Source organism: Vicugna pacos, chromosome 24, assembly GCF_048564905.1.
Source record: "Vicugna pacos chromosome 24, VicPac4, whole genome shotgun sequence".
NCBI lineage: Eukaryota > Metazoa > Chordata > Mammalia > Artiodactyla > Camelidae > Vicugna > Vicugna pacos.
Window position 1 is genome coordinate 629,152 of NC_133010.1, and position 26,673 is coordinate 655,824.

Below are 26,673 nucleotides of genomic sequence, written 5' to 3' on the forward strand. Positions count from 1 at the left end.
GTAGGGAAGTTTTCAAAAGATGTCTGACTTAATGTTCAAGGAAGTGACCCAGCATCTCATATTATTTTCATCATCTGCTCTGCCTTTCATGGTTTTGCTTCATCCTAAGACTGGAATCATGACCCTCAACAGAGGTTTGATTTTTGTCCCAATTTCGGTTGTGTGAAATCTTCAGGGCTTACTTAATGATCCTCCCTTCTGTCCAGCTCCCACATCTGTGTTTAGATCTCTGATCCACAAGTATAAATCAGTCACAAAACCCTAACTGTTCACTGGTTTCCAAAAATAAAAATACTGTTCTTCCCGAAGATTTACTGAATCTAGAAAGAGCTGAAGCTTTGTAGTCAAAGGAGGGGGTCCCCTCAAGCCCTAAATGGTCTGCACCTGGATGCTCTCTCACTCTCCCACACACATCCCACCAATTCTCTTCCCCCACTAGGAGCAAACGTCCCCACTGGCTTCCTGCAGAGTGGCTTTTCTCCTCTCTCTGAAACCAGGGCACAGTGGACACACTCCACACCCTGTCCCCTGCAGAGCTACTCTTGCTTCATCATCACTTCCCTGTCCATAAATGGCCCCAATGAATAAATCATCTGAAATCCACATGTCATCACAGATGGGGGAGGGCTGAGGACTACAGCCATAAGCAACAATGTTTTTATGGCAAATTCTAAAAACTCAGAGTTTAAATGAACAGAAATGCTTTTGTCTTATAAACATTATTTGTGTATAGCTTACCTACTATAAATGCACCCACTTTAGAATATAGTCAATAATATTGTAACAACTTTGTATGGTGGTAGATGGTAACTGAACTTACTGCGGTAATTATTTCATCAGGTATAAAAATATCAAATCATTATGTTATATACCTTAAACTAGTATAATCATGTATGTCAAGTATAACTTAATTTTTTTTAATGCACCCTTTTTAAGCATATAGTTCAATACAATTTGATGAATGCTGTACGCCTAACTTATCAGCATGGTCAAGATATAGAAAATTTCCATCATTCCAGAAAGTTTCCTTGTACCTCTCCCTGCAAATGTCCACAAGAAGGTTTTTCTTTTAAGTTATAGAACATTTATTTGAATATTCTTAAGTTGAAATGGCATAAGAAAGAATCTGTTCACTTGCCAGAAACAACATTCGGATCTTCAGTTCTTAACATAAAATCAGATAACACTTCTCTAAGTATAGTTTTAGCATAGACTAGCTACTAATGAGAAGCTGTTGCCACAGAGCTTTTAAACCTGGCTAATATTTGAAGTTTAACATTCCCCCTAAAATCTGAGTAGGAAAGAAGTGTTTTAATGTCCTTGACATATTAAGACCTCCTACTACTACATGGTAGGTAATTAACATGGCTGAGAGGGTTGAGGGAAGGAGGAAGCAATATGGAAAGAAAAAAAAGACCACTTTAAAAACATATCATATTACGCATTCATGTCTTTAAAATTATCTATGTACATACATAGAAATTGAATTTAAAAAATAAAAATAATTACAGACACCTCATTTCTTACAAAAATGTTGAAAGTCTCCTAGCAGATCCTCTTCAAAACATTTCATGTTTTATGTCACATCAAATAATTTTCTCTTTCATCTTAAAAAACACACACTAAAGTCTAAAACAGATTATTGACTGATGGAAATTGAGTCTGAGATCTGAGTGAAAAGTGCTTTCTCAGCCTAAAGCTGAACATTCTGCTCCGAAAGTGCTTCCTTGACTGCTTCTCTAGGGATCGATCACAGATCAGACAAGAACTTCCCTGCTGCTGCTTTCTAAGAGATGCGGGAATTGGGCAAGTCCGGAACCCAACCAGAATGGATCTTGAGCCCCATTCGCATCTCTGTGGGGTGCAATCTGTGAGAGCTTCTGGAGTTAGCAGGCACTTTCAGCCTGCTCACTTAGAAGCAGCCTGCAGCCAGGAAACTTGTGATTTCTAGTATGACTTCACAAAATGTAAAAATTGATGCATACCATTAGAAAATGAAAATTCAGCTGAAATTGTATCCCCCAAACTGGCATTGGTAAGGAAATCTGGGGGAAAATACAATTGTACAACAAAGGAAGAATTGTCTTAATTCTTTTTAAAATATAAAAACAACTCATATTAAGAAAATACAAAGAGGGGAAGGTATAGCTCAGTGGTAGAGAGCATGCTTAGCATGCACAAGGTCCTGGGTTCAATTCCCAGTGCCTCCATTAAAATAAATAAATAAGTAAAAACCTAATTACCTTCACCAAAAAAAAAGATAAAGTAAAAAATAATAGGACAAATATAGTAAGCTAGAAAGAAGAAAAAATTATCCAAAATCTTGCCTCCCCAAAACTGTTAAAAGCTTTGATAAAATTCCTTTCGGTATTTTTCTTAATACAGTTGAAACTGTATCCCAATTTTTTTGTATGCCAATTTTCCACTTAAGATTGTAATGTGTACATTTTACATATCATAAGTGATCATTAATAAATATTATTTTTAATGGCTGTGATAAGTTAAGTCCTCCAGAATACTCTTAGCATTTCCCTAGTGTTGGACAATTAAGACAAATAACCAATTTTTAGTTATTTTAACACTATGGTAAGTATGTCTGGATGACTTTTACTTTATTTGGGGGGCAGTTCCCTAGAATTTATTTCAAGATGTACAATTTCTACATTTGGGTATAGAAATTTTATGTCTCTTGTTACATGTTTTCAATTTGCCTTGCAAAAAAGTATTATTTTTTCAGGGTAGTTTGGCAGTTTGTATCAAGGTCCTCACAAATCTTCCTACCCTTTGCATTATTATTTCCTTAGAGAACAATCAGAGGTATAGAAAGTGATTTTGTATACAATGTTATCACACTATTATCTCCCTTATCAAAAAAGTTGGCCACAATCTAAATATTCAAAAATAAGAAAGAAGTTAAACAGAATTATGGTTAGCCAATTATTAAAATTCTATTTTTAAAAAATATGTAATAACAGGTAAAATGTTAAAATATAGCATATCAACAAGACTAAATGGAAAAGTCAGGATATAAAATTATACATATAATGTACACATACACAGACACCCATGTATATATACACACATATATGTACATGTTCATAGAAAAAAGGCTTAAAAACACATCAAAATGTGTATAATTACTTTAGTAATAATTTCAGAGGGGATGATTATGTAAGAATTCCTTTCTGTGTACCTTGGTATATATTTTCACATCTTCAGAAGTTTTACTGTTGATGGTATTTCTGTAATATATCCCATTTATGCACTTATGTAAAAATTGTATGTATATGTATATACATGATACTGAATATAACATTCAAAACAAAAATAATTTTAGAGATGCCCCAATTCTTACAAAATAATTGTTCAGTTTATTTTTATCTAATTTGTTTTGAACAGTTTATCAATTTACATGGATAATTTTTCATATCACAAAAATAAAATCACTGTGTAATTAGTAAGAACCCCTCTAACAATGTACCGTGAAACGCTCTACCAATAATGTGGTATCAGAGTCCGAAGTTTCCAAATAGCTTAAATATGTTATTCAGAGGCAATCTTAGACACACACACAAAATTACAAAGTTTTCCATATAAAAAAGGTTTCATTATTTGTCACATTATTGACAGTGTCAATTTCTTTTTAAAAAGTTCCTTCACAGTGGAGTAGAAACAGAATTACAGAATTCATACATTTGCCTGTGTTTACATATGTTAGAACAAAGCCTCTCTTTTTTAATGTCACTCTCAGTCCCTGACCTTGAATTGACTCATAAATTAATACTAGTGTTTAAATTGCCCCTGTGTTTATATTTTCCTTTAAATTGTTAATCATGTCAAGCCAGTTCATACATGTATTTTAGAATATAATGTCATAAGAATTTATCACATGTAAATTCACCAGGAATAAACATGCCTCTCCAGCGTGAAGTATTTTCATGCTACTAAATCAGGCTTTACCTCTCAGGCTTTGTTCTAACATATTAGTACATCCACAGGACTCAAGGACCCAGTCAACACTACTTGACCGCTCAGCTCTCCGTCTTGACCTGCAGGGTAAATTCCACACTCCTTAGGTGCGTACGAAGAGACAAGAGCCTTCAGGGTCCAACCTCTGCTCACCTGTACAACCTCATCTCTGATGATTAACCCACCTTGTTTCTCCACTCAACATTGCTTGTCATGGAGATGGGCATTCCCCAAGCAGAAACACACTCACTTACTGTATGGAGTAATTTCTACAGAGCCTTGGGGCTCCCCTCAGTGTCACCTCTCCCAAGAAGTCCTCTTCCTTGCCCCCTTCCTAGAAGGCTGCCATGTGTTCTTCCCCTGGGATGCCCAGCACCTCTGCCTTCCTCTATAAATGCACTCACCCTATTTCATCTTGAATGCCTGGGTACTTATTATACATTGCTTTTTAGAATATCAAAGGAAATTTGTTTTCTGTTTTACTCATTGCTGTATGCCTAGAAGAGAACTGAGACATCACCCAATACATACTTGAATGCTTATATGACTGACAGAATAAATGAACAAATAAGTGATTGAATGACTGAAGGCATTCAGCAGAAAACTTGAGGTATAAAACACAAGATGCCTGGCAAGAGACAGAAGACATGCCATAAAGAAGAAGGGGGCAGAAAAGGATGAAGATACAGAGAGACTTCAAAAATAAGCAGCTTGGCATGGCAGAAAAAGCACTGACTGAGTCAACCATACTGCTGCATGACTTTGAGAAAGTCAGACTTTAAGAAGTTTGAGAAAGTTCCTCAACTTGTATCTGTAAAATGGGATAGCGTACTCATTGGGTTGTTGTGAGAATTAACTAAACTATAAATACACATGCAAACAGTGACCTGCACATAGTAGGCACTCAGTAAATGTCTTCCCATCCCCTTAGGTTACAGTTTAGTCTAGTTATCTCTTTCTTTCTGTTTTTTTGAAGAGGACAATTATTTTATTGAGCTAAAATTCACATAACATAAAATTTCATTTTAAAGTATACATTTTATAGTGTAGTTACATTTATAGTAGTTATTTAATACATTCACAGTGTTTAGTAACCATTACTGCAATCTAGTTCCAGAAAATTTTCATCACCCCAAAAGGAAACTCTATATACATTAGGCAGTCGTTTGGTCTAATTATTTCTCAACCTATGAAAAGCTGATCACAAATTTCTAGGGGAAAAAATGGGCTGGACAAAATTATTTTCACATTAATTTTTAAAAAGATAGCCATGCTAGAAGAAGGGCAAAGGAAGGACACCGGACTCTTACAAGGTTAGGCATCCTGGCCGCAAGGGATGTGGGTAGGTAGCACATACGGAAGGAATGGGCCCCAGAGGTAAGTTCTGTACAGAACAGAATCACATATATTTTAATGCTGGGACATAAAAAGTATTCCCAGAGCAAAGAAAAACTTCTCTCTTATGGATTTCATTACCCTTGCTACTGACGAGACAAACATATACGATATTCAATTCTGTCCTAGAGCCATTTGGCTAAATGTGTGGATGTCTAGAGCCAAAAATACATTCATTGATTGTGGGATTAGAAGCTATTTATATGCTCTTCAGATACTTCTGTTCACCTTGAGGCGCTGGTGCTCGTGGTAGGCTGGGTGGTTGGGGGCACTGGTCCTACTGCACAACAAAAATAGGCTCTTGGAGATGACTGGGGCAGCAAGTGGGATGGCTGCCCATCCCCAGCCAGCGCCTGGCGAGCAGACACCCTCAGGGAGGTGGAACTGAGATTTTTAGAGCAGGCTAAATGCACAAGGCTCACTCAGCTGGCAGAGAAGAAACTTCTATGCAGCAAAAGAGATTTTTGCAGAGAAATGAGGGAAATAAATCATGGCACTAGAGCAGCTGGAATAAATATTCCTGTTTCCAATCTCACAGAGATTCTGTAAACTAATTTAACAAAGAGCATGGGCTTTTATTGCCTCCACAAAAACTCACGGTTCCCGTATCTGGTGGCAACACAATTACTTGCCACCCGAATTGCTACTGTCCTTGAGTGATTAGCTTACCAACCTTTGTCATTATCAGCCATGTCAGGTTTTTTTTAATGGTTGTATTTTGTTTTGGACTCTGCACAGGTAAATATAGGTGACAGACTGCGTATAAGGATGAATTCACTTCCCTAGAGTGTATTTTTTTTTCACTTGGCATTTTATTTCATGGTAAATTATCAAAGTTACTATCTTTTAATGTATTGCACTTCTTAATTTGGTGAGTCAATTGATTTAGGTAATAATAGCCAAAGCCAGGTAAAGGGTAGTGGGAGTTGGAGGCAGGAAACACAGCTAAGGGCAGTGGGAATTCACCAGAGCAGCTTGGCTTCAATTAGGTATTTGGGGAGAAGATGTTTGTTCAGAGGCGGGGGAGACAGAAGTGGTAACATGGAACCAGAAAATGGAAAAAGAGAGCCTGGCTGACAGCTAGGAGGAGGAATAGCAAGGTCTAAACATGGGGTAGGAATGACAGAAAATTGCCATTTGGCACCTGAGGGGAGCCTTGCTGGGAGGATGTGGTTTGGCCTTGGGGAAGGTGCAGAAGGTAATTAGGACCCAAGGAAATTGTTTTCAAAGGAGAAAGCACCTCCAGCGCTGCTACAGTGCAGGTAACTCCACATGGACACAATCTAGGACTGATGGACGGATAGATGGACGGAACAGGCAGGCAGGTAGGTAGACAAACAGATAATTGTTTATAGGAATACAGGAGCAATTTTCAGACATCAAAGAGGCCCCCCAACCAAAAGAATGTTCCCTATGGGTTTCCAGGGATGACATCTTTAGAAATTCTGTTCTTTTAGTTGTTCAGCATGTGGTCCTTGGATCTCTGGATCAAAATGAGCTTGTTTGAAACCTGCAGGGGCGGAGCCTAGGAGTCTACAGTTTAAGAGTTTTATATACACATTTGAAATGCCTGGACCAAGGCACTGTCCCTTACAGGGCGTGAAAGCCATACTGAATTTACTGGATCCTTTCTAATAGACAGCAGGCCGAAAGTCAGACAGGAAGAGAATAGGACAAGAAACAGCTGGTGATGGAGAAAGAAGCCTTTCCCCTCTCCAAATGTCAGTGGAAGGTCCTGGACAGTAGGAGCCCCTGGAAGTGTCTGTCCTTAGGGCTGTTATGAGGGAACAGAAGAGTCAAACTACCATGATTGCCGCTCAGACCTTAGGGACCGCCAGTATGTGCCTTTTGTAAGGTTCAGGTAAAATGCCAGCAGCTCCACAATTCATGTCACATTCATCCACTGTCACCTGTGCTTCTGCACCTCTCTGTAGAATTTTGTCTGCACATCTTTATGGACTTCACTTATTCATTTATTTAACACATATTTATTGAGCAATTACCATGTATCAGATACTATTCTCACCATCAGGGCAGAACAGTGAACAAGAGAAATAAAAATTTCCACCCCACGGAGCTTAAATTCTAGCAGGGAAAACAATTAGTAGGAAAGGTAAATGCATATTAGACATATAAACACTAAGAGGGAAATACAGCAAGACACAGTAACAGAAGTGTGTGTCTGCCCAGGGCTGAGGGTTCTCAGGACACAGGACTTTCAGGAAATCTCTGAGCAACCTGAGATGCTCAGAGTCAAGGAGATGAATGAGAAACCCATGAAAAGGAATAGCAGAGCTATGGGAGACTCGTAGCCCTGGGAAGTAAAGAACGAGTTTCAAGTAGAAGACAGCTCTCAACTCTGTCAAATGCTGCTGACGGGGCAAGTGAGATGCGGACTGAGATTTGACCACTGGATTTAGCAACAGAGACGTCACAGGGGACCTTGACAAGAGCAATTTTAATAGACAGTACAAGGGATAGAAAGCCTGATTTTTAGTGATTCAAGAGTGTCTTAGTCTGCTTACACTGCTGTAATAGAATGCTAGCAGCCATGTGGCTTAAACAACAGAAACGTATTTCTCAGTTTTGGAGGCTGGGACATCCAAAATTAAAGTGCCAACTGACTTGGTTGCTGGTGAGAACCTTCTTCCTGGCTTACTGTGTCCTCATATTTTCCTCATTATGTGTGTGTAGAGAGAGAGAGGAGACTGGGATCACTTCTTTTTCATGTAAGGCCACTAATCCTATCAGATTAGGACCCCACCCTATGACTTCATTCAACCTGAATTACTTCCTAAAGATCTTACCTCCAAATCACATTCGAGGTTAAGGCTTCAAGATATGAATTTTAGAGGGGGACAACATTCAGACCATAGCAAAGAGAGAAACTGGAAAAAGCAAAATAGAAACATTTCAGCATCTTTTCCTGTTCAAAAAAGGAAAAAAATTGAATGGTAGCTAGAAGAGTACATAGGATGAAAAGAAGGTTGTCTATGTGTTTTAAGGGGGAGGAAAGAAAAAAAAATGCTTGATGCCAATGGAAATTACCTAGTAGAGGGAAGAGGGGTCCTGGAATAGGAGAGAGGGAGTGGGACCCAAGTACTGCTGGCAGATGGCCCTAAACAAGGGAGGGCACAGATGGCTCGTTTGCTGAACCAGGCGAGGAGTTGCAATTTACGGACACAGATACACATAGGTCTATAGATGCAGTGGGTGGGCTATCAAAATTCCCTTCTATTTATTTCTATTTCACTTCATAGCGAAATAGAAAGAAAAAGTCATCAGCTGAGAGTAAAGATGAGAGAGAAATTTACGGCAATATGAGAACAGAGGAAAAGGTATCAGAGTACTCTAGAAGTGGACAAGAGTGATAGACTAAGGAAATGCAATATAATTGCCAGAGAGCATTAAGGACCCACTTAGCATTGAGTTCCCCATTAGAATAGAAGTCAAACACTCACACCCTAGCATAGTGTAGTATGATGTATCCCACGAGGATGGTGACCAAGGGATGATCACAAGACTTGGAGTCTAGTCAGTCAGTTTCACAATTTACTGATGTAAGTCATGAAACCTCCCTGAACCTCCTTGTATTTTTATCTGTAAAATCAGGATATTCATACCTCTCTAAGAGTCATGAGGTAGAACATAAAGGGCATCTCCTAAAATATCAAGCACTACACACATCAGCGGTTACTAGAAGACTAGAGCAGGTAAATGAGAATAGCCCAAGGAAAAGTGTGAGGCCCTAAGAGGTCCTCAGGTCCAAATGAGGTCTTTCCAGGAAGGACTGCCTGAAGGCACTTGGGACAACAAGGGTGAGGTAACATAGAATGAAAAGGAAGTTGAGGACATTGCCAACTACTGGCTGCTGTGGCCAAGGGCTGGTTGAGGCTAGTTCAGCTGAGGACACAGCACCCAGCAGACACCCAGAGTCAGGGCTGCCATATACACTCTTTGTGTGAGTGAGAAATAGGCACCCTTTCCTCAAGACCCTTTACCTCCACTTGTCAGAAAACTGCCCTAGTATACTTATCTTATTAGAGTAAGATATTTTCTTGACATATGCCTGAAAATGTGTCAGGCAACAAATTGAAAATTTTGTTATGCCTAACAAATATGAAAATCTACATTGTTATTGTGTGGATGGTGCCCCCTAGGGCTGTACAGTGCACAACAACATAGCAGTTGTCTCAGCTGACCCTGAATACTAACTGACCCACTTCACTGACCACCACCTCAAGATTATTCCCTTATGACTACATTTACAATAATATCAGAATATAAGGTCATTTTTCAGTTTTTAAGATGGAAATTGAACACATTGGCTTCTGTGCTTTAGGCTATACTCTTGGTAGCCCTGGATTTGAAGCTTACTGACTTCTACGAAAAATTTTTCATACTTACTTAGAGAGGTGGGAATTCAGTGGTACATACATTTTGTGTGCACCGTTCTATTAAAAACTATTACAACTTTTAAGAACCAAGCATCCATTTAGATAACAAATTAGACTCTCATTTCACTGGACCCCAATTTCCTAGCCAAATCCTATGGATTAGAAGCTGAATTTAAGGAGAGAAAGAATCATGAGAAGTTGTTTAGCAAGGTCAAATCCAGTTTTCCCTTCTCACACAAACTCTATTTCTTGGATAATTGCCACCTTGTAAAATAATCACTAATAATAGCTGCTTCTTAGTGGATTCCCAGCATAGCACTCAGCAGAGTGCTTTAGGTGTATTGTTGCATTGAATCCTCTCAACCACCTTATGAGATTGATGTTATTAGCCCACTTTACAGATGAGAAAACTGAGTCTTGAAGAGGGGAGGTAATTTTGCCCAAAGTAAATAGCCAGTATGTTGAGTCGTCAGGATTCTAATCAACTCCCTCAGCACCCACAACCACCTGCCCTCAGTCACTGGTGTGTCAGTCTTACTTGGCACAGTATAAAATGACAATTAGAGTGGTGTATTGAGCATTTTAGACTGCTTGCAAACCATAAAATAGTCTATCTTCACGCTTTAAGGGCTTAGTTTAACACTCAAAGACATACCATTGAAGCCAAAAATCATGAGTGCTGTTTATCTATGGGACCAAAATTGTCATTCAGCGCCCTGAACATCCTGCGTGTTCTGGGAGGAAGGCAAACCCAGCACCATAATTTGAAAAATAACTCTGCCAAGAATATCATTTCTGTATATGAGGGTCAAGTTGTATCAGCAAAATAGGCAAATTCCAATTTTAAAACTCAGGAAAACATGTCAGAGCTGAAGCAATCCACATCGTTTTGAAACAAGCCAAAGCTGAACAAAATACTCTCTCAAAGCCGAAGTTCAATTATTTTGATTTCTCTGAAGCCCTTATCCAGCTCGCCTGCCATTGCCGCATTCTTTGCGGTGCTCCCCCTAGTGGCCTAGGCGAGTTAGCTTCCTTAACCGGCGTGCTTAAGATTCAGGAGTGTGGCAGCATCTCATTTTCTAATTTGATGGAAACGGGTCTCTTATCAAACTGTGAAGGTGAAACCAGGGGAAGGGTGTGAAATATCAATTTAAAAATAACCATTTCGCACCCACTGAGACTAAGAGTTAGGACCTTGTGATTTTTTCAACAATGAGCATTAAGGAAAACACTCAAATCTCCTAGATCCAGGGACTCAGAGACTTAAAAGTGTGAGGGCCAACCCCACTGACATCACAGGTCCTTCCTGCAGTCACAATGCTGCTGGGCCACCACAGAAAGATGCCCCAGAAACATGAAAACCAGGATGCGATCAAGTTTCCTTGGTACTTTGGCTTTCTGAGAGAGAAAAAAAATTGTTTACACTTCTGTTCCCTTTCCAAAAGATCAGATCAACAAAAAATAAACTCAGGAAATCAAGCGTCATGAGTTCAGGTATTTATCTTATGGATTATTCAAGGTCTCTAAATTTCTCCTACTTTGCTAGCTTATATTTCTCATTACATAAAAATAAGGTAATAAATCCCAAAGAAGATCCTGAGATGGCTTGGGCACAATAGGGTGTGAAATCACTTCCTTGGTCTAAATGAGGGCATCTCGACAAAGCTTCCTGACTGTCTCATGGAAGCACCTGAGGTGATAAGCTATTCTAGCTGACTGAGGTGAGATGGGGACCTGCTAGAGGTCTGGGGTAGAGAAGGAGGGAAAGGAAGAAGTGCAAAACAAATTGGAAGTCTCCCTTTAAACTTTGCTATATGCACAGAAACTGCCCTCAATTCAAAAAAATTTAAAAATTACCACCACTGCAAAAATTCACTTGCTGTGGTTCCTGATCTGATTCTGCATTCTGGTTGCCTAGATACAGATGTCAACAAAAGTGCCTCCCTGACTGCAGAGGAACAGCCGGATGAACCTGATGGCCCCCTTCCTGGCTCAGCCAGTGACCAAGAGAAGAAAGCAAGTACTTTTCGATATTCATGTTAAAAATAGAATATTTTGCTCAGCTTCTTTAAAGCTTAATGTTGCTTAGAGAGATCTAAGGAGTCCTGGAAGAGTTGCTTTCTTTTCATTCTCCCTCATTTCCTGTTTGTTCTGCTTTGACAAAGTGACTAATGCTGGCACAGGCCGCAAAGAAAAAGGATCTCAATTTGTGAATACATTCACTGGACTGACTTTTAATATGTGGGGCTAAAAATTAACAAAAATTTGATGACTATTTTTGTGAAGATTCAAAAGGCACTATAATAAACTCAAAGTGTAGATGTTATCTTTAACATGGAAAGACAATAGCTAAATACAAGTTTTTATTGGTATGTACCTGTCATATATGCCCCATTAATTCAAAGAAGCAGTGTTTTTAGGCTTTGTAAGTCTCAAACACCTGACCAGCGGATACAGCCTCTTGTGACCAGAAGAGCACTGGAAAGCTAACATAAAGTCAAACACTGATCTTTGCTATCTATTGGCTGTACCATGTATTTGGCTGCAAGACTTTGGGCAATTACTTAACCTCTCTGTTTCCTGTTCCGTGAAATGTGTTAATTAGACCTATCATACCAAGATGTGGAGTTTGAATGAGCCACTAAGGTAAAGGACTTAGGAAGAAAAGACTCAGTCTGATTACTCAGTCATCATATTATCAACATCTGTATGATTGTGAGCAAGCTCCTTGCTTCTCAAATCCTCAGATTCCTCACCTATAAAAATAATCACCTTGAAGCCTTCCTTTAATAAAGAAGAATTTCGGTTACTTAAGGTAACTGTTGTTACCCATAAGGTAGAGGTAATGATTCCCACCCTACAGGGCTGTTTCAGGAATGAAATCCCATCATGCATGTGAAAGTATTTTAAAGTCCATTAAGCCACAAAGCATTATGATGAAACAGATGAAAACTAACACATGTAAAAAGTTCCAAAATAATCACAAAGTTGTCTGTGAGACAATTTTGATATAATTACATTTAGTCTGTAGGAATAGGGATGAAACAGCTGACTCCTATATTCAATTATCAAAAATATAAAAATTTAGTCCTAGGTACTTAAAAAATTGCCCAGAGAAAAGAGGAAATAAATATGCCACAATGTTAACAGCTTTGCTCTAGATAGTAGAATTATAAGTGAGAATTTTTTCTTTATCTTTCACTTCTCTATGTTTTTCCAAATGTCCCTCCATTGTCAGGTTTAACATTTGTTAATTTAAAAGTATGTGAGTTGTATGTGTGTTTTTAAGAGTATACTACTTACAGTCTTGCAAACAAAACTTAAAACTGAACAAAGTAAAAACAAAGCAGATATATATCCAACTGTTTCCCTCCAGCAGGAGAAGGGAAGACAATGACCCAGTAATTTAGTGTCCTTGGACAAGATATTCATCACAAGCTTTCATTCCACAAGTACTCACAAAGGACTACTAGGTGCCAATGTACAAGACCAGGGACCAGCCAGTTGCTAAGGCAATTCCACAATCTCCCACAGGCCGGGGTATAGCAGTGGAGAGGTGAGAAAGAAAGATCTGGCCGCAAGTAGGTGAGGAGCCCAGGGCACAGTACTGTTCCAGTTGGAATCTGGAGTGAAAACACGAACCAGGGCAAAGACCAACTATGTTCTCTAGGGAATTAGGATGGTTTCCATATCATGGACATCTGGGCGCCCAGTGGATTTGTATATCCATTCCCTAGGGGAACACCTGGCTTCGGAGCATCAGACCCATTGCAAAACCCCACTTAGCAATGGTGAGAGAGGGTCTAAAGAAGAATCATGGCAACTCGCTCCATTCTCGAGCTTTTTCTGGTTGCCCACCACCAAGTGAGCTGGGTCATAAAGCCTGACTACTGTAGCTTCCTTCAAAATAAACGTACCTGATTTTTTTTTTGTTTGTTTTATTGGAGAAGAGAGATTTCTAATTAAGTTTCTTAGCCCTAAATTAAGAAGTAAAATGTGGTAGTTCCTAAGATGTTTGCAAAGGGAATGACTTTTGTAGTGTGTCTTAACATACTCTACCCACCATTATAGTCTAAAATAATATAAACTAAGAAAAAATACCCTAGGAACATATTTTGTTTAAGTTTTTAACTGAGGTGGAATACAATTCATACTCTTCCTACTGAATCCAATTCAATGATGGGCTATTAAAACTAGGATAAATCTGTGTCCTGCTTCTTTAAACTTAAAAAAAAATTAGAGCTTAAAACATTTTCAGCATAAGCAAAACAGGGAATACATTTGGTATCCTCTTTCCTCCTAGAAATGCTGCAAAAGTATGAATTTTCATGCAAATAGAACTTTCTGGTAGTGCCATTTTCTTGAATTAGTTAAGTGTTCATATGGCCAGCTATGTTTACTACTAGAAGTTATGTACATGTGTTCTGTACTTTTATTTCTCATTGACTCTAATAATCTGACATCCAAGTTTCTTAGAAAACAAAATTACTTGAAGAGACTAGTTTTCTAGGTTCTGGCTTTGTTTTAGAAAATTAGCAGATCCCCCTCAGAATTCACCATGTCAATACTGTCACTGTTTGAGGACATCTTTAGTAACACAGCCAATAATCATTTGATATTTCATTTTTAAATTATCTGAGAATAATTTATGGCTTTGGCTTTTCCAGAAAGTTTTTGTTTAACTGTGATATCAAATCTATGAAATGAAACTCTCTAGAATCTTCCCAGAACTTGACTTTGGTTTTAGTCTCTAGCAGTACACATGAGGCATGTGCAAGATTAACTGGGTTGATGATCTGTAATCTATAGCATATATTTTGTTTTAAATTAAAACATTTGTATAAGAATAAGGTGGATAAGATTTCTCTGTAAAGTAGCTGATACATTTTAAACCTGTGATCTTTATTTTAGGTAACATTATCTCCAGCCAAAATGTCAACCAAGAATTCTACAGATCTAGTTGAATATGTTGACAAGTAAGTCTGTAAATTATAACAGCTTTAACTATTTAGCGTACTCGTTGATTTAGTTAGAGATTCAAGTGCCTGAATGAGATAACTTTGAGTTCATTTAAACTAATTCTCTGCTTTCAGATGGACTTCACTAAACCATCTCAGCAAGACAAACCTCTCTTTTTCCTTTCTGATTGACAGAACAAGCCAATTTTACTCTTCCTCTTAAAATAACCTTTGAAGGTTCCTATAGATTTATGAATAAAGTAACACAGTGTAGGCAATGAATGACATATGACAAGATCAGCTATAGTTAACTGTGACTTTCAAAATAAATCAAATAAATATGTTAACATTTCATGCTAAAAACTCAGGAATTTTGAAATGTAGGACATTTTGTCTCTGCTGTTTACAGTGCCACACCTGGAGCTCATCCAGGGAAAGGCTACAGAAGAGGGACAACTCTGGGGACTTGGAAATATAACATACAATTGGTACATGGGCATCATCCAAAAGGTCCCAGAATTCCTCTTTGTAAAGGCGAGATCACAGGGCAATGCATATTAGTTTGAGTTTCTATTTGAGTATGTCAAAGAAGGGTTTGGTCTGATGTGTCCATTAATGTTTTCAGGGCACCTGGAATTTAGTCTCAGGCCTTCTACTAAGTTTCTGTGTGACCTCAGTCAGTCCCATATGTCTCTGGGCTTTGTTCTCTCATTTGCCAAAGGAGGAGGTTGAACTAGAAACTAAGACCCATCATACCTTTAAAATAATTGATTCTAACATGTACATCACGACCATAGAAAAAAAAATAACCGAACAAAAGAAATGAATCAACATGAAGAGAAAAATCTAAATACTGGATTTTCTTTTTTTTTAAATTACCTTTAACAATGAAGATGGGAAAATGTTAAAAATCACTCATATTACATTATGTTTACAGTTCCTTAGCCAACTGAATTTAATGCATTCCAAACAGTTCAACCACAGTATATTAGCCCCTCTTTTCATGCTACCCATAATTTTTATCTGCTTATGTGACAATGAGACTATAACTTAGAGAAAATGGAACCAAACAAGAGGAAACTTTTTTTAATGTTTAAAAATATGACATTTGGATAGATGTCATTTTCCCTTAGTTAAGGACAGTGAATGTGGTATGCACAAAAAATAATTATCATAAATGGATATATTAGCTTATCTTGCCATCCAAGGAGAACATGGAGATCTGTTCCCACCTGACTCTTCACATAACTAATGGAAAATAGAAATCATTCTTCTAATATGTTAGATTTCGATAGGAACCCAAGTGGATTTCTTTAGCCCAGGCTAATGATTTACATCAGAGGAGATAAGAAAAAATTCCTAGATAATGACAACAAATTATAAAAAAAATCCAAAGAAATTCATGCCATTTCTTGGGTTCCAAAGAAACTAAAATTAAGATATAGGGAAAGAAGTATGCCATAATTCAAAGCAAAAGTATGATGAAGATTATCTGACCCCAACATTCATTTCTACCTTGAACTTCTTCATCCCTTCCCCTGCTATCTAAGTCACATATCCGAACTTTCAATGTACCGCCTGAGATGGCTGACTTTCTTTTGGTTGCTCCCCTCTAATCTCCCAGAGCAGGCTGCAAACTCCCTAAAGGAAGAACTCTCTGACCTTAATGCTTTTTGATACCCCTACAGTTGCCTGCCATGACGCACTGTATGTCTATTCTAAGGAACTGCAGTTGACAGATTTAATGGAGAGTAATGGTGGAACAATTGAATCTTTAGGGCTCCTCCTAAGAGCAGTAGACTTTTAAGCAGCTAATTAATTGGAAAAGCATAATGGCATTTGGGCATTTCAATCGTCAGTACAGGTATGTTGAACTGACATGCTGAATCCAACAAAGTAAACATAAAGACAGTAATTTTTTGTAAAATGATTATAAATCAATAAAAATGTTAAAATGTTAAAAATAAATAAATAAATAAAATATATTTGTTGCAAATATAAAAAAAAAGACAGTAATTTTTAAAATAACTTCATCCTTCAAGTCATAATACTCATTGAATGGCAATAAACATATTGATAGACAACAGGGTTCTCACACAAGTAAAAGTCAGTATTCTCAGAGGCTCTGCCTTATGAATCATATAGATTTATAAGGCATATGTAATACTAAAACTAATAATAAAAACAACTGAAAAAAGTAAAAATCTAGCAACAAAAGAGGTAATGCCTCTCCAGTGAGTGAGGTTTGGCTAGAGAGAAGCACATTAAAATGACAGGCAGACTGAGTGTGTACAGGGCCCTTCTCAGCCGCAGGCAGTTGGAGCAACACCCACACACTATTAGTACTCGCTAAATGTTAAGTCATATTAATAATCCATGCGGCAGGGGGAGGCGGAATGCTTGCAATCATTTCTAGGACAATTATGGTGACATTATATTAAAGGCAGTAAATAATTCTGATTTCCGAATGTGTTCATAGATTCACAGTGAGCAGACGTCCACTGATTTCCTGACAGTGTATTCAATGCTCATTTAAGCCTAATCAAGCAGAAAAGCACCAAAGCCTTTTTTTCTTATTTTTCTTTTTCTTCTGCTGGTAGGAGCATTGCAGGGAGCCCAGGCACCTGGTCTACTCTTGAATCTGCCTGTAATCAGCTATGTGACCTTGAGAAAAATCTCTGCCTCCTCTGTAAAATGAGGTGGGGTTTTAAGTGATGGATGATGAGCAGCCTGTGTCCCAAGGGCTGTCTCTGTTCAGGATAAGCTCCAGAACTCATTTCCAGAATACAGATTAGAGTCACCACTAACTTGCTATGTCTCACAATTTACACTCATAATAAACACTCTTGTATGTAATAAAGTAAATGATTAAGGCTTAAGAACATACATTATTCCCCCACAGGATTCAGTTGTGAGTGGAAAACAAATTCTGCCTATAAATCTCTTTTAATTTTGCTTCAATTGACCCTCCCCCTGCCAAAAAAAAGAAGAGTAAGTTTCTCACTACTGAATCAAATAATTTCTAAGGTCTCTTCCATCCCTTAGATTCTTTGGTCTTCAAAAACTGGTCATTATCATTTACTCACTTAACAAGTATTTACTGACCATCTCCTACACTCCAGGCACTATGCTAGGCCCTTGGAGAGTCTTCAGTGAACAATGACCCTGCCCTCATGGAGTTTTTGTTCCAGCAAGAGGAAGAGATACACATTGTTAGACAGTCTGGCCAGGGTAAGCCTCATTGAGAAGTTAGCACCTGAGCAGAAACCAGGAGATGAGAGAGTGGGCCACATGGATGCATCAGGCAAGAGCAAAGTTGCTAAGGTAGGAACATTGCTGTGGTGCAGCAGAAACAGCACGGGGCAAAGATGGCCGGTATAGAAAGGAGGGAGGTATCAACCCGAACCACAACGCTATCTGAGCCAAGAAAATGAAGTTGTTTGGTACTGAGGAGTTGTCCAGGCTGGGCTAAAGCCAATATATATCTCAGGAATTCTCTCAGGAGTGCCTTTTGGGAAGATAGGGGTCTGACTGACAGCCAAAGAATGGTATTGAAGATTTGGATCCATAAAACTATCAGTAAGCCAAATGGGCAAAATAATAAATGATTAATGATTGCTACTTTTAAGTAGAATAGGACATTCAGGGTCTGGAAAGTATTTATTTTCAAGTTTTTTTTTTTAGCACCATGGCAGACATTTTATTATCCCATGATGCATTGCTTTTGTTACTACGTGATGAAGACAGATATTCACATTACAGACACGAAAAAAGAAGACAAAACACTGCTGGCTGAGCTTTCTGTGGGCCAGGACATGATAGGTTGGAGATCTTTCGGGTTTTATTTTGCAGTATCATATCTGTCTCTGAGGGCAACTAGCTCCTGGTGAGAAAGCTCAAAATAGTCTGCATAGCTTAAGGAAAAAAAAAAAAAAAAGAACCTGGGGCACTCTGGGTTGTTAGCAAGTTTTTTATTACCTGGCAGAACCTCTCCTACCCTGCACAGTTCTCTGGCCTCACTGACAATATTCATTATAAAGCTTTCACCACTTAATCTATGTTAATCAACTCATTTAATCCTCACAATAGCCCTAAGAGGTGGATAGTGTCACTATTTCACATGTGAAGACCCTGGGGTTCAGAGGAGTCAAATACTTGCCCAAGGTCACACAATACTATGACCAAGATTCCCACACTGTTTATGTTACTGCAAATCCTATTTTCTTAACCACTCACTATCCACATCCCACATCAGCTATCTTACAAACACACACACACACACACACACACACACCCTGGGACATCTTGGGAATCCTGGGACATGTTCACCTCCAGCCCATTCCTTGCAGCATGGAAGATGTGAATGCAGCCATATCTGATCTTCCTTCATGAGTGTCCCTCTGTAGGGTGTTGGCAGCCTGGACTCAAAGTATCTTAGCTGCTTAGCTGAGCCTGGCAGACACCGCCATCAGCCCCAGGGCAGTCTTTTATTCTCTCTCTAGTATCATCTCACTGTCCTCCACCTGTGATGGGCAAGACTCTGGCTTTGGGTGGACACAGCTACAGGAACTGGGCATTACCCACAGCACTCCCATATCAGTCAGGGCAGGAGCTGCCCACCTGAAGCTCAGTTCCTCCTGCCCCAAGAGGCTCTCTGGATTCTTCCGCACCTGAGAGCTTCTGCTCAAGTGTGACAACTGTGCTGAGGTCAGGCTGAGGCCAGTCTCAGTTCTCCAGAGCAGAGAGGGAGCCCCTCCAACCTCTGGGCCACAAGGAAGACCCTTAGGATTCCACAGAGAGATGTGAGCCAAGCAGAGGAAAGGTAACTGGGGTGAAAAATTACATAATGTTGGGAGCAAGTTTTACATATGTAGAGAAATATATATATATATATATATATAAATATGTTATATATAACTATATAAATGTGTATCTTGAATATATATTTATATATGCAGAAGAATACATTTATATATATGTACATACATGGTTCATAGTTACATATATAACTTTATATAAATGTATCTTGAATATATAGTTATATTTATACACAGAGAAATAAATATATTTTATCTCTCTGAGAAAAACAAATATAACAGGAGGTCTAAACTAATTGGTCTAAACAAAGCTGCTGTGATGTAGGAAAAAGAGTCAAAGGAGAAGGTTAAAATTTCCCAGCTGAGTTACAGATAATCTTCAACCTTCACTTTCTAAACACTGAGAACAATTTTACTTATGCCCAGGACTAACGGGAAGAAATGAGATAATGCTTATGAAAGTGATATGTTACTATAAGCACTATGTAGAAATAGAAGAGTGTAATAATAAATTCCTTAAACGTCTCTTGGGCTAGACGTGCCCCACAAACCATTTACCATCTGTGTTAGTGTCCTGTGGCCTCCATAATACTGTACCACAAACTGGGTGGCTTAAAATAGCAGATGTTTGCTGTCTCACAATTCTGAAGGTTAGAGGTCTGACATAAAAGTGTTAGCAGGTTGGTTCTTTCTAAGGCCTCTGAGGGAGAATCTGTTCTATCCGTCACTCTTAGCTCCTGGTGACAGCCAGCAATCCCTGGTGTTGCTTGATTTGTAGACACATCCCTCCAATCTCTGCCTCTGTCTTCACAGGCTGTTCTCCTTGTGTCTCACTCCATGTGGCCATCTTCTTATAAGGACATAGGCCATATCGGATTAGGGGCCCACCAACCCCAGGATGACGTCAACTAGTACAACTAGTCACATCTGCAGGGACCTAGGAGGTGACATTCTGCAGTACTAGGAGTGAGGTCTTCAGCATATCTTTTTGTAGGGGCACAATTCAGCCCATAACACCATCTAATTATTACTAATAGTTATAATAAGAACACACGTGTACAACCCTTGCAGATGTTATAAAGCACTTCAGATACATTAAGTAAATTGATACCCTTTAGCCAACTCGGTAGGGCTGGAGTCATTATCTCCACAGGACAAGTAAGAAGCTCTCTTCTGGAAAACTTCAGAGGGGTCAAAGATATTAAGTGGCAGAGGCAGAACTTGAACACCCAATCTTCCAACTCTGAGTGTTCTTTCCCCTGGGAACTCACAAAACTAACACACAAACCCCAAGAATAGCAAGGTAATAGAAGTGTCTCAAGAGCACCACAAAATGCTGTAAGAGCTCCACACACCATCACAATGATTTGCTGCTGCAGTCTGCATGTTTTCTCTGTGTCACCCGGACTCTACCATGTCCGTATTCACACAGGGACTCACTAACACTGGCAACCTCAATGCCTCCATCTCAGTGCCGGTCACAAAAGGTACATCAGTAATCCTATTATTTTAGTGAAGGTGTTACTGTACATGGGGAGCTAGCCTCGTGTATTATGTAACTTGTCCCTGGAAAAAATCCACAACCAGTGTCTTTCTCCAATCTCCTCTTGGTCGGGTTACTATTTGGAGTCCTCTCCTTTCCAGGATCCTCTACACAGACCCCGTGCTGACCCAACCCCATTGGCCTTGGGCTGCCTCTTTCTGTTATAGGTTATTTAAAACATGACTTGGCTGCCTCACCCACCTATAGCATTCAGCCTGTGTAAAACTCAGCAATGGAGGCTTCTAGAGTCATGAAAGCCATCTGCCAGGGTGGCTGGGAACAAGCAAAGGAGAAACTATAGAAAATACATTTTCAACTTCATCACTCCACACACATATTCACGGATTATTTTCATGAGGCAGCAAAATAGTCTCTGAACTGTCACTTTATTTATTTCACTCTTCTTCTCTACAGGACTCTAAGCCCTGAGGACATAAATAGCCACATAATAAATCTCACAGAAATGAAAATTCTCTTCAGTTATGCCCTTTTGTGTTCTAGAAAAGGGTTTGAATTTTCAAATTTTTGTCTCTTGAGTATTACAGGTTACCGAAACGGTTATCAGAATCTCCTGAGTAAATTTAGCGCTCTATTCACAAGAACAGAACAGGCAGGGAAGTGAGAGGCACCATGTACCAGTGCGTCTGCCAGCAGCAGCACAGCTGGTGTATGCCACACCAAACTGCCGAGAAACAGAATCAGAGTTTGCGGAAAATCTGTTCAGATTCAGCTGTCAGCTACAAAATCAATGATTTGTGGAAAGCCCAAATATCCCTCTGAAAAGGCCCCCTGGGAATACTTCCTGCTGTGGTTAGTAACTCCATCTGCACAGTCTGGGGTATTCAGCCATTTCTTTCCTTTCCCAGTTAAATTTAGATATATAAGTCCCACTGATATAATACACTAATGAAACAGTGAATTTTTTAAATTCAAGGTTGCTATGAGTGAAGAGCCTCAGTTTTTAAACTTTTCGATGATCTGATGCTTTGAACAACAGTCTTATCAGGAATCTCTCTTAGAAGACCGAGAATGTTCATGGGTTGAATTTTATTCCAGTCGCAGATTTAGAAAAGTCAATTGGAAAATAATATTCTCTTTCCTTATGGTGATAAAATAGGAAATATACATATAAGCGCTATCTTGATTTTGTAGGAATCATGCAAATAGAACTAAAAGAGCATCATTTGGGGCTTCATTAAGCATCATTAATAAACAATAATAATAATAAATCCCAATAGTAAATCTCAGGCATGAGAATAAATTTCAAAAAGGAATACTCTCTACTTAAATATAAAATAAATTTTAAAATAAATTTTAAGAACTAAAAGAAAGTAAATAACTACAGTTCTTCACTTATTTGTCACTTAACGTTCCGTGGTTGTAGGCAAATACACTCACATAGCACAGGGTGCTGCCCTGCAAGGCTTCCTTCAATGTGTCAAATACCAACAACATTGAGGCTGACCCTGAAGGCAGGACCATGGGCTGGCATCTGAGCAGACGTGGCAGCCCTGTGCCACTGGGCCCTCTGCTGGCTTAGGTCTGTTTCCTCGTGCTCTTTCTAGACACAGTCCTGCCACCAGCCAACAGCACACCAAAGAGTGAGTGCACATGGGCACCTTGTGAGCCTGGGCTGCAGTGCAGTTGTAAGCACTGGTCTCACTGCCTCCCACCACATGTTTCTATGTGGCATCTCAGAACTTACAGCCAAACAGCAAAGTAGGCCATTAGCTCTGTCTAAAGAAGAATGAACTGAAACCCTTGGCTGGTAAGTGCTGAAACCTATTTTCCACCCTCAGTATATCTTGCCTTCCAACTTGCCAAGCTGCTTCTGCATATCTGCATAACTTGAAAGCTCATAGGCCACATTTCACATTTCAGCACTTCATTATATATCCTTTAAGACTGCCTTTACACTTTTAAGACTGGTCATGATTCACATGACCAGCCTTAAATAAGTCAGTGATGGTCAGTCTTTAGAATACATCAGTCATCTATGTGCTCATTTAAAATACACATTCTTGTTCTTCCTCTCACCCCCCAAATTATGATTTAGTAGGTCTATCTTGGTGCCAAGGAACCTGCATTTTAGCAACTTTCCTCCCTTCCCTTTCCCCTTCCCCTTCCCCATGATACTAATGCAAGTTTCTCTGCAGAAAAACCCTGAATCAGACTAAGTTCTTTGAGGGACAGAACCTTTATATATTGTGTATGGACTAAAGTAGACATCTAGTAAATACTTACCAATATATTTCTATTTCAACTGATATGTTTATTGGTTAAGTTATTAGACACAGATACAGTGCTTTCAGTTGCATATAACAAAAACTCCAACCAAAATGGCTTAAATGTAAGGACATTGATTAGTACACATCAAAAAATCTAGTTTGGTTAATTTGGAGGCTTAACATCATCATCAAGCACCCAGGTGTTTTCTCTCCTTCTTCCCTGCTATCCTCTTTCCCCTCATGAACACAATATGGCTGCAGCAGTTCTAGGCATCACACACAGACATGACAATATCCAGGGAAAAAGAGGGAAATCTTTTCTTGGATATCTCTTCTTAAAGGCAAAGCAAGCTTACCCAGAAGCCCCACAGTAAGTTTCTCCTTGCATCTCATCAGCCAATATTATTTCACATGCTTCTACTAAACCAACTACATCTCAGCCCAGAAAAATGGGCTCACCATGAGTAGCTTGTGCCTCCTCGCCCTGAAGGACATGGGGGACAAGAGGATGGACCAAATCAGGCAGCAGCAGAATGTTAGGAAGGTAATCAACAGTGTCTGCCACACTGGGAACACCTAAGAGAAAACAAATTCTAAATTTTGGGAGGAAGGCAGAATGATTTATAAGTGTCTGTGTAGAATGGAAGACGAGATCACACACTCTTTCACTGGCAAATCCAGGCTGCACATCATCTAGAGGCCAGAAAGAAGCACCAGCTCCAGAAAAATAATGAGCAAATCTGCAGTATCTGCAGTCCACCGCTGGGCTACATGTCACCATCAGCAGGACCTGACATCCTCTTCCCTTCTGCCTGTGACTCATGCACCCAAACCAGCGAAGCACTGTCAGCACATTGGGATTTTAGAGGAATGGATTTTATACACTGGAGGTTGCATTTGGTAATTTTCCAGAAGAAAATTTTTGAGCCAAATGAGTGGTTGTTGGAATATGACTAATGAAACCCTTAGCTAAGCCTTCTCTGCTCCTCAGATGCACAGGTGATAGGAAAGATAAATCTCACCCAGGCTGAAGCTATTTTATACCATTTGAGAGAGGAAACTGTAAACCTTAAGGCTTTAGCAACTTTTAGCTGTGAGGAATCACTTTTTCCTCCATTTTTCTAATAACTGAGCCTTAAGGGAACAGTCTGGCCAGAGCAATCAGTCAGTCAGTCAACAAATATTTAATGACCACCTAGTATGTGTCAGGCACTCTTCTCAGTGTTGAGGACATGGTAGAGAACAAGTCAGATAACGTGCCTGCCCACAGGGAGCTTTCATTCCAGTGATGGAGGGCAGAAAATAAACACAAACAAGTAAATAAGATGATTTTAGGCAATGCCAGATATTATGGAGAAGATGAAATGGGGTATTATGACAGAAAGTTACTCCGTAGAAGGTTTATCTCAGGAGGGGATATCGGAGTTGGTACCTAAAGAATGGGAAGGAGGAAGCCAAGAAGAGACTGTTGGGAAGAGCATTTCAAGCAGAAGGAAGAGCAATTGCCAAGGCTCTGAGCTAGGAACTGCCTGGCGTGTCTGACGAACAGAAAGAAGGCCTGTGTGGTTGAATGAGTGAATGGAGGGAAGAGTGGGAGGAGATGAGGTTGGAAAAGAGAGGATGGATAAGGCACCAGAGGGTTTTAAGTAGGCAAGTGCTACACTTTAAGAGAGAGACCACTCTAGCTGCGGGTGGGAGGATGCACTCTTCGTGAGAAGGCAAAACTAGAGGAGATAATGGTGACCAGGGCCAAGAAACGAAGAAAGAACTAAGGAGAGAGTGGCTATGGATCCTGGAGACACCTCTATGTGTCATTTCTACTGCCACTCTATGAGGTCACATCAGTATCATCAATCAAAGTGTGTCCCCTGCTTCTGCTTATTATCTCTTGGAATAATAGGATAATAATGATGGGAGTAAAGGTTAACATGTAATTTTGGAGTCAGACAGACATGAGTTTCGAATTCTGACCCTGGCATCTCCAAGTTTTGTGACTGCCCCTTTTACTGCCTGGTAGATTTCCTCAATCTGCTCTCCCAAATCACTAATTCATTCTTCAACTATGTCCTCTGTCATAGTTATATCATCTTTTATGTTTCCTTATTTTAACTATTATATTTTTCATGCCTAATATTTCTCCTTGTTTATTTCTGGTTTTCTAGGTTTTGTTTTCATTTTGCTAATGTCTTCCTATATCTTCACTATTAAGTCCTTTATTAGCCTTTTAAAAATTTCAGGTTGCATATATTTTAGTACTCCTCTTTTGTGGGAATCTGTAATCCAGTGGATTGTTTATTTGTTGGCTAGTTGGTTTTTGAAGACTGTGTTCCTCAAATGTCCTAATACTTTGGCCTGTGAGTTCATCTTTCCCTGAAGATTTCAGCCAGACCCTGGTCGCCAATGAAGTCTTGTCAGCTGCAGTGAACTCAAGAGGGGGGGGGTGTGGATGAGCCCCGGGCAGGGAAAACCACAGTCAACCACACCCCATCCTACAGAATAATTTCTCCCACCAGGAAGAAGAAACATTAGATGTTACTGTCCCATCCCTGGGGCATATGGAGGTGGTGACATTTTATAGTATATGGAAAATGCTTTGACTTTGTCTTTTTTCAGAGCTAATCTAAAATAATCAATTATAGGAAAAGATGCCCTTAGCACAGATTGCTAGAGATCTGAAAACTGTTTTGTCCTTAATGCTAAGATTATTTTATTGGGGTATAATTGTTATGTATTAAAATATACAAACCAGAGTATATATCTGGATGGGTTTGGCAAATATAATCAACCATGTGACAATCACCAAATCAAAATATAAAACTTTTTGATGTTTCGGAGAAGACAGTTAGATAACAGTGATACTGCGGCAGTTTTGAAGTGACCACAAATTCTTTGATACTCCATTTTTTAAGAGGTGGAACCTAATTCCCCTCCCCTGGAGTGTAGCCAGAACTTGGTGACTTGCTTCCGGGGAATGGACTAAGCAAAAGTGATGGGTATGACTTCAGAGATCAGGTCAGAAAAATAAGCAAATTAAGTAAAGAAAAAGGCACCACAAAAATTAACTTGTCCTTCCAGAAGTTTACCTGTAAAAGGAAGAGGTAATTTGCTAAGGCCAATAGAAGCTTCAGGATTTCATATGTTTCTTTGTTCTGATACTAAATAGCCCTAGTTGTTGTGTTTTCCTTTTCTAATTCTTTTTTTTTTTTACTTTTTATTGAAATTCTGACTCTTTTATCTTTGCCTTTGAGTTATTGTATCTTTCAGCTGTTAGAAAGCAGCCCAGTTCTCAATACAGAGTTATCATGCATTAAATTAACGTGCATCCAACTTGGCTTGTCAGAATGGTGGGTAAAATATAGAACAGTT

The 26,673-nt window shown here is 39.2% G+C and overlaps 1 protein-coding gene and 1 long non-coding RNA gene across 2 annotated transcripts in view; one reads left to right on the forward strand and one right to left on the reverse strand.

Annotated features, from left to right (window-relative positions):
• The window catches only part of LOC140688950 (uncharacterized), a 98,153-nt gene that overhangs the window by 38,875 nt on the left and 32,605 nt on the right, over nt 1–26,673 (reverse strand). The gene's annotated exons all lie outside the window — the stretch shown is intronic.
• LOC102538186 (protein FAM81B) overlaps nt 11,128–26,673 on the forward strand; it is a 46,772-nt gene continuing 31,226 nt past the window's right edge. Inside the window, 4 exon segments of the mRNA XM_072948908.1 lie at nt 11,128–11,156; nt 11,158–11,255; nt 11,680–11,777; nt 14,673–14,737. Coding sequence (XP_072805009.1) covers nt 11,128–11,156; nt 11,158–11,255; nt 11,680–11,777; nt 14,673–14,737 — 290 coding nt within the window.